This window comes from Melozone crissalis, unplaced genomic scaffold (assembly GCF_028551555.1).
Source record: "Melozone crissalis strain CALT ecotype California unplaced genomic scaffold, PUWL_Pcris_2 ptg000086l_1, whole genome shotgun sequence".
In the NCBI taxonomy this organism is placed as follows: domain Eukaryota; kingdom Metazoa; phylum Chordata; class Aves; order Passeriformes; family Passerellidae; genus Melozone; species Melozone crissalis.
The window spans coordinates 368,806-383,443 of record NW_026535863.1 but is presented as its reverse complement, the minus strand read 5'-3'; the positions used below and the strand labels follow the sequence as shown (position 1 = coordinate 383,443).

The 14,638-nt window shown below is 44.0% G+C and overlaps 1 protein-coding gene across 2 annotated transcripts in view; it reads right to left on the bottom strand.

Moving 5' to 3' along the window:
- Window positions 1-3,164: 3,164 nt before the first annotated feature.
- The window catches only part of CEPT1 (choline/ethanolamine phosphotransferase 1), a 32,391-nt gene continuing 20,917 nt past the window's right edge, over window positions 3,165-14,638 (bottom strand). Inside the window, exons 4-8 of one of the 2 annotated variants that reach the window (XM_054290643.1) lie at window positions 12,744-12,828; window positions 7,882-8,013; window positions 7,070-7,228; window positions 5,714-5,839; window positions 3,166-4,040 (exon numbers count right to left, since the gene is read on the bottom strand). In XM_054290643.1, the coding sequence (XP_054146618.1) occupies window positions 3,921-4,040; window positions 5,714-5,839; window positions 7,070-7,228; window positions 7,882-8,013; window positions 12,744-12,828 (622 nt within the window). In that variant the 3' untranslated portion in view covers window positions 3,166-3,920. Of the gene's footprint in view, window positions 4,041-5,713; window positions 5,840-7,069; window positions 7,229-7,881; window positions 8,014-12,743; window positions 12,829-14,638 lie in introns of both variants that reach the window. The other variant, XM_054290644.1, reaches the window with a different exon arrangement.

The window sequence follows — 14,638 nt, the reverse complement described above, 5'->3', positions numbered from 1 at the left end:
TTAAATCAATTCCTCCTTGTTATAGCACTGTTTCCTTGTGTAAAAAGTCACTCTCCTTTTTTATAGGTATTTGCTGAGTTCTGGCTTTAATACCCTCCCTTTAATGCCCAAAGGCCGGACAGACTGTTTGCTGGGGACACCCTGGCAAGGCTCAGCTGGGACTGCTGGGAGCAGGGACACTGGGGCTGGGTCACATTGCAGCACATCAGCACAACCCACTGTGTATTTTTAAATCCTTCTTCCTGCTCGAGATTTGCTCAGCACTTGATCCAAGCCTACAACAGTAAATAAAACAGCGCCAAGAAATGTTTCCCTGAATTGGAAAGAGCTCATTTATTCTGCTAAATTGTTAACATAGTTCCCAGCAGAGCACTGGCCAACTCACACCATCCAAACAACTTGGGGCCTGGCCGGCAGGCAGCTCAGCCCCTGCTGCTGATTTGGGACTCAGTCCCTGCTATGCAGCTGCTCTGGGGAAGATAATTTCATGCTCTGGCATGTGTCACCCTCTGCCAGTGGCCTCGGTGCCAGCAAACAGTGCTGGGAGGGTTCACCCTGCTGGAGCCAGCACAGAGGTGACAGCCCAGTGCTTCCCACTGCTCCCACCCTGTTCCCAGCCCACCTGGCCATAGCCTCTGAACTGCTGTAGTCCTCACCCTCTGGAAATGATTAAACTCCTCTGCAGCTCCATTCCACACTCACAGCTAGGTCACAGCAGCACTGGAGGTACCTAGGGCAAGCTGGGTAGGATGGGAAGAGAAAAACAGTGCTTTGAAACAAAGCTGAGGCTTTGGTGACACGGAAAGAGGCCCTGAGGTGTCCTGACCTGCCCCTTTCCTGTGTTAAACTTCTTATCAGAGCAAGGGAACTCTTTCAGCAGCTCTTAAAGAGCCAACACAAAACCCAGTGGAAATTTCCAGCTTCTCTTTACAAACTGAGAGGAAAACCTGAAGAGCAGAACTTTGTTGTTTTAGCAGGGCATGTTCTCATTCCCAGGTGCTGCTGCTGCAGAAGTTCCCCCTCAGGTCTTCTCAACACAACAGAAAGTGAAAGGGCCTCATAATGAGATCAGGCTGAGCCCACAAATCCCCTGTGCCCATTCTCAACCCCACAAGCACATCTGAGGTGACCCATGGCCACAAACAAGGCAGGTGGAAAGGTTGTTTATTCCATTATCTGTCACCAAACTCAGAGCCATAGCAGCACTTTAGAGGGCTTGGATTGCTAGCAGTGACTGTTCCCTGATATCACTGAAACTACATCAGCAGAGAAATGGAATTTTTTCTTGGCTGGAGGCATCCAAACTTCCAGGGAGTGAAAAACTCAGAAAAAGATGTCCTACTGCATTTCTTGAACAGCAACAGGCTTTAGCTTTGCCCATGGAAGTCTGGGCCTGCGCAGCCTTTTAAAGGCTTTGGTTCTTCTCCAGTCTCAAGTATTAGTAACAAATTATTTGGAGTGGCCTAATCTTAAACCCCTGAGGACTGAGAGCAGGAATCTCCTTGTTTACATGGCTAAGTGAGCACGGAGGTGTTTGGTTAAAGGCTGGACTTGACGAACCAGCAGATTGATTCTGATTCGAGGAAACTACTCACACTCCAGGGAGGGACTTTCCAAGCAACAGTTCTGCACCCACTCTATGCTGATGAAAGGAAACGCATGATTTGTAAAGGGCACGTTCAAACCCTCCCACTCTTCCTTTGCAGACTTACCTGCTGCCCTTGAAGGACAGTAGCAGAGGCTGCATTGTCCAGATCAACCCTTTCCTGCTCACTGCTGTTAAAACTCAATGAGTTCCCTGAATTCCACTTATATCTAAAAATGTCATTCTAGAGCTGTCACCTCATGCATGGAGATGCTCCTGGCACCAAGGTACTTGGAGCAGAGCTCCAGGACACTTGGGAGCTGCCCCAGGTGTATCAGGATGCAGGAATCAAACCCCCTCCCAACACAGAGCCAGGTCCCTCAAGAACCCTCAGCTGCTCTTGCCATAAAACTGCTGCTCACAAGATTCAAAGTGGGAGGGCAAAGGTGGAGTGGGGAAGCCTTACAGGAGTCTCCTCCTCATCCCAAGCATGTTCCTGATTCCCCCAATGCCCCCAGGCTGACAGATGACCCCCACCTCACCTGCTGACACGGTGCCCCTCCATGGGAAGGAACCAAGACTCTCCCAAGCACAGAAGACACAAGACTGGGCACCTCCTGTGCCAAGGCTGAGCCAAAGGACTTGGCACCTCTGCTCCACGTGCTAGCACAGCCCAGCAGGGCCAGCCTGGGCTCTCTCCACAAACACTGCAGCCACTAAAGCAGACTCACCTTCCTTCATGCTCCCTCCAGTCCTGTCCCTGCCAGGACACAAACAAGCTCAATCTCTCAGTCCACAGCAGCCAGACACTGAGCACTGCCCAGGGAGAGGGCACAAGGGTTTCCAACCTCTCCAAGCACTGCAGGAACTGAGTTTTCTCTCCACTTCCTGAGCACAGTTTCTAATCACTGGGGTATCACAGGAAATCCACATCAGCCCTTACAGGAGCTCAGTGAGGTTGTGATTTACTGAAGTGTGAAGTTTTTTGGTTCGGATTTTTTGACCATGAGCTGTGTTTAACTCCTTCAGAGCTATGTCATTGTCCACATGCACTGCTTTGGCCTGAGCTCCCAGTACAGAGGATTTCCTTCCCACCTTCAGAGGGACGCTCCATGGTTAGAGGGCTGGCATTTCAGAAATGGGATCCCAGCATTCCAGCTGTCCACAGCAGCTTCCCCACAGCCAAGGCAGATCCTGCTCAGAGTCACTCCCTGCTTGGTACTTCAGCCCCTTTGCTCAGGGGGGAAGTTCCCCTCAGTGCCAGGGCCTGTGGCACCACATGAACTTCATTATCATGCAATTAAACCCTCCATTAATCTTAGTGGTCCTCATGCAGTTCATGACAGTTAAAATTGTATGAAAACAATGACAGAAAAAAGAAACCCAAACTTACTGCATTATATAGCAAGCAAAACTCTCAGAAATCCTGGAATGACATGATCCACATAAAAGCACTGGAAAACTACTCTCTAAGCCACAGGCAGGTTTGTCATTCACAAGTCTAAGCACAACAGAGCAACATATACATCTCAAGACAACTGTTGCTCTCAGAATTCTTATTTATTAAGAGCAGAAAGGAAATTTTGCTTAAGTTTTATACATAAAAAAGTAAACAGTAAATTTTTTTTTCTTATAGTCTTTTCCACTGAAGAAAATTGAGAAATAAGTTGTCTTTTTAGATAATGTTTATTTAAAAAAATAAAATTAATTGACAAAGATACCACACTATTTTGCATGCCGGGCACCCCTTGGCTCGCAGGACCCTGTTCAGCATGAAACCGCTTTGTCAGCAATGCACGAGCAAAAACCACCCCAGCCTGGCTCCCACCTGGCAGCTGCTGCAGCCACACAACTTAGTGAGATATCTCTGGGTTTTTACCAGCTCAGGTCTTTAGTAAATAAATTCCAAGTGGACACTAAACAAGTATTTCACTAAGAGATGATGAAATATTAAAATTAAAAGCAAGTCAGATTGCAGCTGTAATTATACTACATTAGAAACTTCAGTTGGTGGGGATCCATTCACCATAGAGAGATTAATTTGTAATCAAGGTAATTACAAAGACAGAGCATTTTCTTCCTGCATGCTTTCCCAGGCTTGGAACCAACAGAGTTGACTACATGGAAAGTTGACTAGGGTGTACTTAGAATTCACTCTCTCAGGCAGGAGACTAGTTAAGGAGTGTTACTGATAACAAAGAAGAAAAGTTATACAACATTGATTATTATAAATTACTTTGTTCTTATCTGCTTTTAGCCTTAGTCTCCTACAAGTCTTCATCCACTCCTGTAGAAACCCAACTCCCCCTGCACTCCCCCGTGGCAGCTCCCATCCCTAGTGGTGGTTCGAGTGCGTGGGGCAGCCCTTGATGCGGAACACGTGGATGTGCAGGTGCGCGGCGATCTGGTTGCACACGCTGACGCAGTATCGCAGCAGGTCGAACAGCGACAGGATCTGCACAGGAAAACATCACCCACAGTTATCCCACATGTTCCTTACGTGCTGTTATGTGTGTAACAGCCCACACTGCACAACCACAGCACTGTGGTCCATTGAGCTGAATCTCAACTCCAGGAATAACCACAGAATCCCAGACTGGCTTGGGATGGAAGAGACCTTAGAGCCCATCCAGCTCTGCCCCTGCCACGGGCAGAGACGCCTTCCACTACACCAGGCTGCTCCAAGCTCTGTCCAACCTGGCCTTGGACACTTCCAGGCATGGCGCATCACTCCCTAAAGAATTTCTGAGAACTGTGGGCTTTCTTCCAGCCTAAGACAAGACAGACTCTTAATTCTACAATCAGAAAGTGGAAAAGAGTTACAGCAGCTACAGAGATACTGTGAAATGCCCCATTAACTCAGAATGGTGAAAGCCACACACAAAATATCTTTTCCCATCACACCAACACAATTTTACCAAAAGGTTGACACTGTTTTTGTACATTAAACTTGTGCATTTAATAGGCCCAGACAAGTTGAAATTATGATGTTTATCCCGATGGGTGCTGGAGTCATGACAGATATTCCAGACCTTAAGCCACAGCCAGAGCACCCTGGCATTGCCCATCACAAGGACCCTGCTAATGAGGCAGCAACACTCAACTGCAAAATATTCTAATCTAAGCTTTGAGTATTTGCTACAATGCTTTGAAATTTTAAACTATCACAGTCATCAAGGCTGGAAGTGACCTTCAAGATCATCGAGTCCCACCATGACCCCAGAGTCACCATAATCGTCCTTAACCCATGTCACCAGGTGCCACATTCAGACACCTCTTGAACTCTTCTAGGTATGGTGACTCCATCACCGCCCTGGGCAATTTATTCCAATGCCTGATTAATTCTTTCAGCATTTTTTTTCAAATATCCAACCTGAACTTCCCTGGTACAGCCTGAAGCCACTTCCTCTTGTCCTTGCCCCTGCTGCCTGGCAGCAGAGCCTGACCTCCCCCGGTGGCACCTTCCTGTCAGGAGTTGTGCACAGCCAGAACTTTGCTCCAGGCTGAGCCCCTTCCCAGCTCCCTCAGCTGCTCCCGGTGCTCCAGACCCTTCCCCAGCTCTGTTCCCTTCCCTGGACACACCCCAGCCCTCAGGGTCTCTCCTGTCAGGAGGGGCCCAGAGCTGCCCCAGGGCTGGAGCTGCCCCAGCAGTGCCAGCACAGGGAACCACACTGGGCCTCCTGGACACACCATGGCTGTGACAGCCCAGGTGCTGTTGCCTACCTGGGCTCATGTCCAGCCACTGTTACCAGCATTCCCAGATCCTTTCCCAGCTTTTCAGCCACTCTTCTCCCAGCCTGGAGCATTTCATGGGGCTGTTGTGACCCGAGGACAGGACCTGGCACTTGGCCTGGCCTCAGCCATGGATCCAACCTGTCCAGATTCCTCCAGAAGATCTACATCCCACCCAACCTGATGTCCTCTGCAAACTGACTGGGAGTGCCTCGATCCCCTCACCCAGACCATCCCTAACGACAGTGCCCAGGACTGTCCCAACACCAAACCAGGGACACTGTGACCCTGTTCAGCTCTGCACCAGCTTCAAGTCTACTCCAGGGGATTCAGCTGGGCACAGCCAACACAATGAATTAGTGGCAGAGCTAATTAATAAAATTAGCTTGGACTCACCAGAGCAATCCAGAGGACAATATACTCATCAATAAAGCTGTTAAAATACTGGTCAAGGAACAGCAATGCTGGGCCTATGAATGCTGTGTCATACAGATACATCTCACTCTTGGTCATGTGGGCAACCTGCAGTAAAACAAAAAAAAAAAAAAAGAAAGAAAAAAAAAAGAGAAGTTTAAGAAATAAATATATGCCAGCCAAGGCAGAGTGATTTCAGAACACACAAAGCCAAAACCATACAGTTCAAGCCACATTACTGAAAAATACCAAATACTCAAGTGGCCGCAACAATATTGTTTGAACCATGGTGCTCCACAGCTACAGAGATGCAAGGTTTGCAGAGAGGCATCTTTTATTAGAGCAGAGAATGTAGCACAGGAAAAAAACTAATAAGTTTTCCAGCTCACCTCTTCCTCCTCCCAGAAACCAAACAGTGAAATGGAAGCAGACTGGTAACTTTTAAAGTTGAGCCTGGAAACAAAAACTCACAGCTGCTGGAGCTCAAAAAGCCAAGGACACTTGGTGTTCCTCTCCCTCCACCTCTTTTTCTCCCATTCCATGAGGATCACCACCTCTCTCTGGTTACAATTTGATGACCAGTTTTGGTGTTCATGTGTGCCCTTCTCACTTCCCTAGGTGCAGAGAACCCAGCCCACACTCATCCTCACTGCACAGCACAGCTGGGATGGGACTGAGCACCAAAGCAGGCCTCGTAAGAAAGAAACTTTTCTTCTACTGCGAGCTTAAACTCTTCCTCCACTATGAACTGAAACACTTTCACTGTGAGCTAAGTCCAGCATTGATCCAGCTCAAAATAGCCCTCCAGAGGCCTGCAGAACTGGGATGGCCTTTGAGGCAGGAGCTATTTAACCCTCATTCAATGACACCTCTGCCCTTGTATAAACCTGTTAACTATTTTAACTCCTATTTTCCTCCAATTGTTCAAGTCAAACCTTCACGAAGTGTTCCAAACCTCAGCAGCTCCATCACCTCCTCTCCTTCTGCCAAACCTTCCTCCCCTTTGCGTCTGAGGGGGATTCCAGCCCCCTCTGTTCCAGCCCAACTCTTCACACGTGCACAAATACATTGCAAATGTGTGAATTAACAGCTGGAGAAGGGGGAGAAACAGCTCTGAGCTGCCTGGCGCTGCCTGTGCAACCACAGCATCAACTCCACATTTACACTGCCCTTTCAAACACAAAAAGACTCTGCTATACCTCCAGGCCACTCAAAGCAAAGCACAAGTATCTCTTCAGTGCACACCAAGTGCCAGTTACTCAGTGGAATACCCAGAGAGCTCCATAATCTACAAAAGTTCTCCTGCAACAAGACTGGGGAAGGTTCTGGCACACTCACCACCAGTTTATTTGTGATCTTGGCAGACACAAAGCCAAAAGTTAGGATGTAGAGACAGGGGTGCCTCTCAAAGAGCTGCACAGCAGATTTCTTGTAGATCATTGCAGCCAAGGCGATCACTGAGCCAATATGGAGAAAAGGTGAGAGGACACTTGTTCCCTGTGGTGAGATTAAAGCATGAGGTTAATAAAATGTGCACATTGCAAAGAAACCTCAAAGAGCCCCTCATGTGGTGTGCAATGAGGGGTTAAAAATAAAATCACATTAGAAACATCTTTCTGAATGCTGGTGGTAAAAGGAACAAAAAGTAGTGAAACTTGAGCATGCAGCAGCTGAGAATGTGGTGGAAACTTTCTGGTTCTGGGGAAAAAATCATATTTTAGGCAGCAAGAACACTGCAACAGAAGGTGCTTGTGCAGACACATCCACTCATTCTTTTATATTGGTAATATAAACAATATAGACCTGTCAGAAGGATCAAACCCAGAATCTTTGTGAAAGATTTCGTTCTGAATGGATTTTTGCACAGGATTTTTCTAGGAACTCCTCAGTGACGGGTGTATTTGTATAACTTCATTTATCTCATTAATTCAAAAACAAATACCAAAGTACAATGAGTACTTTTAACAAAAAATTTTAAAACTTTGACTCCTAAATCTACTATTCTTACACACTCAATATTAACTTGTTTTTCCCAAGCCAGCAAGGAGCTAATGGGAAAATATTTTCCATGGAGGAGGGATTATGTTAAATAGAAACTGTGGCTGAAGAGCCTCTGTGCTGAGGAGGAACTGGCAGCCCAAGGTACTCACTGCTATAGTGGATCCATTTTTGCCAACTCCACCCGTGAAGATCACACCAAAGTAGTTTGTACAGGAGAATATAGTTCCTGCCACAGTACAAAGAGCTGGGAATATTTTCACCTGAATATTCAGTATTGGAATCTTAATGGAAGAGAGACAAGAAGTTACAATATGTACAAACTCAAATTTGGGTTAGTATTTCATGTGCACTCAAACACTCCACTTTTCAACATATTTGCTCTTCTCTCTCTGCTATACAGAGATTGACATTTCCAGAGAGAAAAATTTATTTTCCAAAAGCTTCCATGAAGCTTCCCAGAAAGCCAGACTTATGTTCAGTTACCAGAGAAGAGACACCAAAAGCAGAGAAATGGAAAGAAACCAAGAGCTTGCTCTAAATCACCCCAGGGGAGAGAATCATCACCTTTCCTGAAGCTGCAGTCAAGATCAAACTGGGCAGAAGAACAGCCACTTGGGGATGGTCAGATAAACCCTTTCAAGCACTGGATCCAAACTTTTGTGCAAGGCAAGGCAAGGCAAGCAAAGAGATCAGACAAGTCAGAACAGAGTGACCTGGAGAGGAAGGATGAGGTTGCTAAAGAAGGAGAGAACGATCACAGGCAGTTTCGAAAGTTTCCTTCGTTTTTTAACAGTCATGTTTCAAGCAGAACAGGAAAAACTAGAAATGAAGAATAGTCCAAAGTAAACCACAGGAGATATGTTATGGGAGCAAGTGTTTAGAGATAACTACCCAAAACCTCCCAACTGTATCTATTCAACTACTAAAAGCTCTTTATTCAGGAACTGAAGTCATGGCACTCAACTGAATAAATGCTTGGCTCCCCAATGAGTCCAGCCAAGAACAGAAGACCAAAGGAGGTCAAATTGCTTCTCTTTTTCTTTAATTACACTCTCAGAGTAGCTTTCAGCAGATAAACAATGAAATGCTATGAGTTGGAAGGGACCCATCAGGAGCATCCAGTCCAACCCCTGTTCCTACACAGACAGCCCCACAATCCAACCCTATGCCTGAGAGCGCTGTCCAAACCCTACTAGAGCTTGAAGATTGTTCTTGAAGATCCTAAGTTTTCTATTCCACTCAATAACTCAATGTCTTCATCTTTCCAGGTCATGATCAAGAGGCAGAGGAGCTTTACCCCTTCATGCTTTGTTCAGCCCACTCCCCAAACCCTGCCCAGTTGCATGACACTCAAATATATTTCTCCCTTGCTAAGGCTACCCTGTTAAGACAAAAAAAAGGCATTTCCTACAAGATTGTACAGAAAGAATAAAGACAAATAAAGAGAAGGCCTGAACTGCCAGACTAGAGCACTACTTGTAATCATTCATTAATGTCAGGAGGCTCAGGATTCCTCAAGCTCTTCTAAAAGCAGGTACCCATGCTGGCCTCTGCCTCAGAACTTTGGTATTTAAAGAACAGGGTGGATTGACTTTTACAAGCAAAAGGAAACAGTAGCAAACTCCATTACAGGAGTCAAAAGACATTAAGGTTGACATTTCCCCAAGACAAAGGGAACTGGCTGGGAAAAACACCCTGTGAACCCCCAGCTACCACTCAAACACTGGAGAAGGATGCTCAGGGAAGGAGAAGATAAGGCCACACTGTTATAACACCCAGTTTGGCCAATTTTAGGTTCTTAACACCCTCCCTTGGGCCTCCACAGCAGCTGCATCAGTGCAAAATATGTCAGAAGAAAAAAATATTGAGAAGCAGCCACATAGAGAAATTTGGCAGAGGAAAGCCAGGAGTGGATTAAAAAGTCAGCACCTGCTGAATTTCTCTGTGTACAAAATGGGATCAACAAAGCCAAAAGTGGGAAGCAGCAAAACCATGCAAATATCAGATTACTTTTATTTCTTCCCTCTGACTGGAGGGAGAGAGGGAAATGTTCCTAGAAAGTAGCACCACAACCCCTGAATTTTAACTCAGAGGACACTGGAAGACAGCTGCAAGGCTTCCCTGTCTGGTATTCCATGTATCGCTATAGTTCCTGCAATTATTCTGCCTTTCCTGGCGATTCCAGGGGCTTCATCCAACGCCACGTGCAGGCAGAACTTCCCAAAACCATGTCAACAATGCAGGGAATCATTACCAGCAGTTACATCTTTTACGGGCAAATGTAAAAGATTTTTCTCTTTTAAACCCTTTGAGACTGATCACAGACGGAAAGCTGCATTGCCCAGAGAGCTGCAGAATCCAGGTAAACCCTGGGAAAGAAGCATTCCAGGCTGGACAGGGCTTGGAGCAACCTGGTCTAGTGGAAGGTGTCTCTGCCCATTACTGGGGGTGGGACTGAATGAGCTTTAAGGTCCATTCCAAACCAAACCATTCCATGATTGCAGATTTGGTTTGGGAAGAGCCCAGGCATGGCAGTTACCAAGTGGCAGCAGGCAACGATGGAGTCGGGAGCGGCTGCCAGAGCCAGCATTAAAGCAAGTCTGGAACATTTTGCCAGAAAAAACTCCCAGGATTCCAGAGTACATTTAATCAGTTTTGTGCAAAATTAATTGGGATTTAAAAAATAAAATTATGAGGGAATAGGCCAGAGCAGAGCCCAGCTAAGGGCTCACGGAAGCAGCAGGGAGGGAGCATGGAAGAGTCTCGCTTCCTCCAGGAACTCCTCCTGTCACCAATCCCACAATTACCAGAGCCAGCTGGGCAACTCAGACCCTGGAGCCTTTCTCACAGGGCTGTATCCCAGCTGTCCAGATAAACTACAGTCACATCTGCCCAAGGAACAACTTCCAGAGGGCTGAATTCCATCTTCATATTCCCAAAGTGTTTGTGCTTTTTCATATTCCAGACCCTACGGGAGAAAACTCCAACAACTGTATCACTTTTCTTGCTTCAAGCAGGAAAATCAACTCCAAATATACAATCTATTAAACAAGTTACCCTAAACTTCCTTGCTTTACTCACATGTCCCAAATGATACAAGCTGAGCCATACTCAAGAGTCCCACAGGAATTACCCAGCTCCAGGAGCATGGGGAGCAGCATTTAACAGGCTTTGAAGAGAATTTCCACTGCCAGAAAGGAGGGAGCCAAGACAGGCACACACAGTTTCATGGAATAAAAGAAAGGTAATGAAAGCAACAATTTCCAAAATTCACAACTCTACATTTTGACTGTTCAGAGTATTTTGCTTTTCCCATGAAAAGTGGAATGTTTGAGCACACAACCACATCTACTCCCCATTTCCCCCACACAGAAGCAAACAGAAAATACCAAACCACCAACTTTGCAGTCACATCAAGTATTAAAGGATTAGAGAGGGCTGGGTGAGAAGGGGTTGTGTGATTTATTTTGCTCTGCAAGCAGTAAGATTTATCTCTAAATGAACACAAAATCTCACTCATTGAATTAAACAGAATTGTCATGGGAGACCTGATTAATGTTGTTCTCTGGAGAGATGCTCCTTTAAACTAACCAAAATAGTTTAATATTTTTGGGAGCTGCCTTAGGCAAATGCTGCTCCAACCCAGAACTTCTGATAGATTTCAAGATTTTGCTGAAAAGGGTTATTTAAAAGGCCATTTTGGAGTTATTTAAGCTATTTAATAACAAGAGATCCATTTCTAAGCTCACACAAACATTACTGAACTGTGCCAGAGGTTGCTGTAGCAGCATCCCCTCCCCCCCCTACTTTTTGTTTTTTAAAGGAAACTGAGAACAGGAATTGATAAATTCTCTTGATAACACAGAATATTAAATTATAGCTGTATCGGGATGTTGGCCACATTAATATTTCTAGATATTAATGTCACCAATAAGGTTACATGTAGCCTTATTTTTATTCTGTAATCAATCCTTCCCACCCTCATTCCCTATAGATAGTATTTGCAGTTTATAGAATTAATTAAGGGCTTTAGGGTTTTAAGCCTGAAAGCATAAGCAGCAAAATCAGGATGGCCACAATCAGCTCATTTGGGATCCTTTCCACATACTGTGGGTTCATTGCACAGAGCACATTAGAAATTCATCCATTTGGGGTGAAGCTTTTCAGGGACTTTTGACCATCTCTTGGTGTTACTGAAATCAAGATTTCTTTCTCCTTAAGAATTGCATTTACCAAATACAGAGAGAGGATAAATAACCAGGAAGGAAAACTAGGAAAACCTTTCAGGAAATCAATGCTTTGGATTTTATTTCCAGTAAACTTATTTAATTTATGTATGCGCATACATGCTTTTCTGTGGAAAATGTAATTTTGATAGCTCAATGTGGCTTCAGTAATACTATTGTATTACTATTATTATAATTATTATTATTAAACTGTCAGCTGACATGGCCTGGCAAGCCTATATCAACATATATATATATTATATATAGAAAAATACATAGACATAGATATAAATAAAAGTTCTGCAGCCAGGCTGTGCCAGCAGCTCATTTAATCAGGATCATCTTAGTTTAAAAGGCAAAACCTGACAAGTGGGAGTTGTCCCCTTACACAAATCAAGAGTCATCAGCCACATTCAGGCCTAATTATTTACTGATGGCTCCCAAGAGTTCCCCCAAATCCTCATCTCAGTTTAATATTCCTCCACTGTTTATTGCATGAAATTCATTCAGGTTTTGGCCAGGATTTCACCAAAGGTTTAAGTTCATTAAATGTTTGATAGCTTTTCACCAGCACGCACAGGGTATAAAATAACCTTGTTTTAATGACTCTGGTACAGACAGAACCCACAGCTCATTCCATGGGATCTGAATTCAAAAACCTGTTTCCATTTATAAGGAAAAGTGAAACCTTCCTGCAGAAGTGAAACTGTCTCAAGATGTGCAGGAGTGCTTCAGTGATCACTGGATTATTAAAAAGGATAAAATAAGAACACAAGCAAAATTACCAGAGATTGCCAAAAAGGTGGTCCTCCAATCACTGCCAGTAAATGCATGATTATTATGAAGATTTGTACTTCAGTCACATCAATTCTGATTAGGTATAAAAAGCCAAAAAAAAAAGCAAAATTATTCAAAGCAATTTCAAGTCAGTTATTTGCAAGCTCAGCAGCACAGCTCTGTCATGCACTGTATAAAGGCTGAGGAAAAGAGGAAAAACTCACCAATAAATTAGAAGGCAAAAATGTATTTAGCTTTATTGTTCAAACTAAGAGCAATGTTGTACTATAATTTTGTTTTACTTCACAGTGCAATAACAGAAATCCATTTTATCAACCAGAAACATTGGAACTCTTCCCTGCCCAGTGGCAGCTGCAGAAATAAATATTCAGTTTTAACCTTGTCCACCAAAAAAAAAAAAGAATTTAGTAGAGATGATAAAATTCTAAAAATGTATTTTTAATCCCTATTATATTCCCTACCCTATCTTAATATGAATATCCTGTGAACAGCATCAAGCTTTGAAAAGAAACACAAATCCCTAAAGGGTTGATGGAAATGGTGCAGTGGCAGCAAGAAGAGAAACCACTTCTGGTTCCAGCAGAGCCAGGATGTGCTGCAGGAAGAATGGGAGAAAACAGAAAATTTATGGCTTTGTTTTAAGGAGCATGTAAAAATCTTGGAGGTAGAAAGAGGGGAAAATGGGTGTACAAATGAATGCCAGAAATAGGAGTATATAAAAATACAAGTGAAATGAAGAGGATGGACTTGCTGGTGTGAGATATATATAGGTGTGTATATGTATATATATATATATATATATATATATATATATATGTGTGTGTGTGTGTGTGTGTATATATATATGTCTGTGTGTGTGTATATATATATATATGTATATATGTATATATATATATGGGGTGTATATACACTATATATGTTATAAATAGGGACACACATTCTATACATCTATATATATGCATATAGATGTATGTTATATATAACTTACATATTATAGTCACATAATAGTATCTTGCCCTGAAGTGCTGCATCAAAAATAATCCTTCAAGTCAGTTTGAAACATTTCTGGTTTATCCATATTTCCAGTTAGATAGTTCTACCCAAAAGACTCCAAATCCCTTCCTGCACACACAAGCTTTGCTGTGACAAAACCCTGCTGATATCACCTGCACAGGGAAGAAGCATTATGGGCTGGGTTTTCCTCTGTCTGCCTTAAATGAGCTACAAGACCATGGAATTGATTTTAGTATCAGCTCAGGGTCTCTCCATAGACTTTGCTTCAGTTTGGGAGTGGATCCTCTCATTTGAGGATCTCCAGTCTGGTCAGCAGCAGAGCCACATGCACAAGGAATCATTCCAAGGCTGCACCTAAATCCCATGGTGGGTATCTCCATGGCAGGGGTTGGAATGAGATGAGTTTTAAGGTCCTTCCCACCCCACTCCATTCCATGATTGCTTTGCCAATTTGCTTTCCACTACACAAACCTGGAGATGGAACACCCAGGAAGCAACCTTTGGAGCCCTCCTATATTCAATTTGCTCAATAACAATCCTGCAAGGCAGTCACAATTGGCTGGGGAAAAAACTGACTTCCACTGAGGAAAGAATGCTCTAAAATATCTCAGGTTTCAGTCCTGATACAAACAAATAGAGCCACTGACATACCTTGCAAGAAAAAAAAAAAAAAAAAAGGTTAAGCAGAGATACACAAATCAACTGATTTAATGCAAATTACTTCCTCCCAGCCCTTGGAGTCAGCATGGAAATGTGTTCTCAGTGTGTCCAGCCAAGGAAGGACTGGAGCAACTCCATTCCAGGAGTGCAGGAATGCGTTTTAGCCCGTTTCACTACTTCTGACAATCTCCTAAAGAACAGAAAGAAA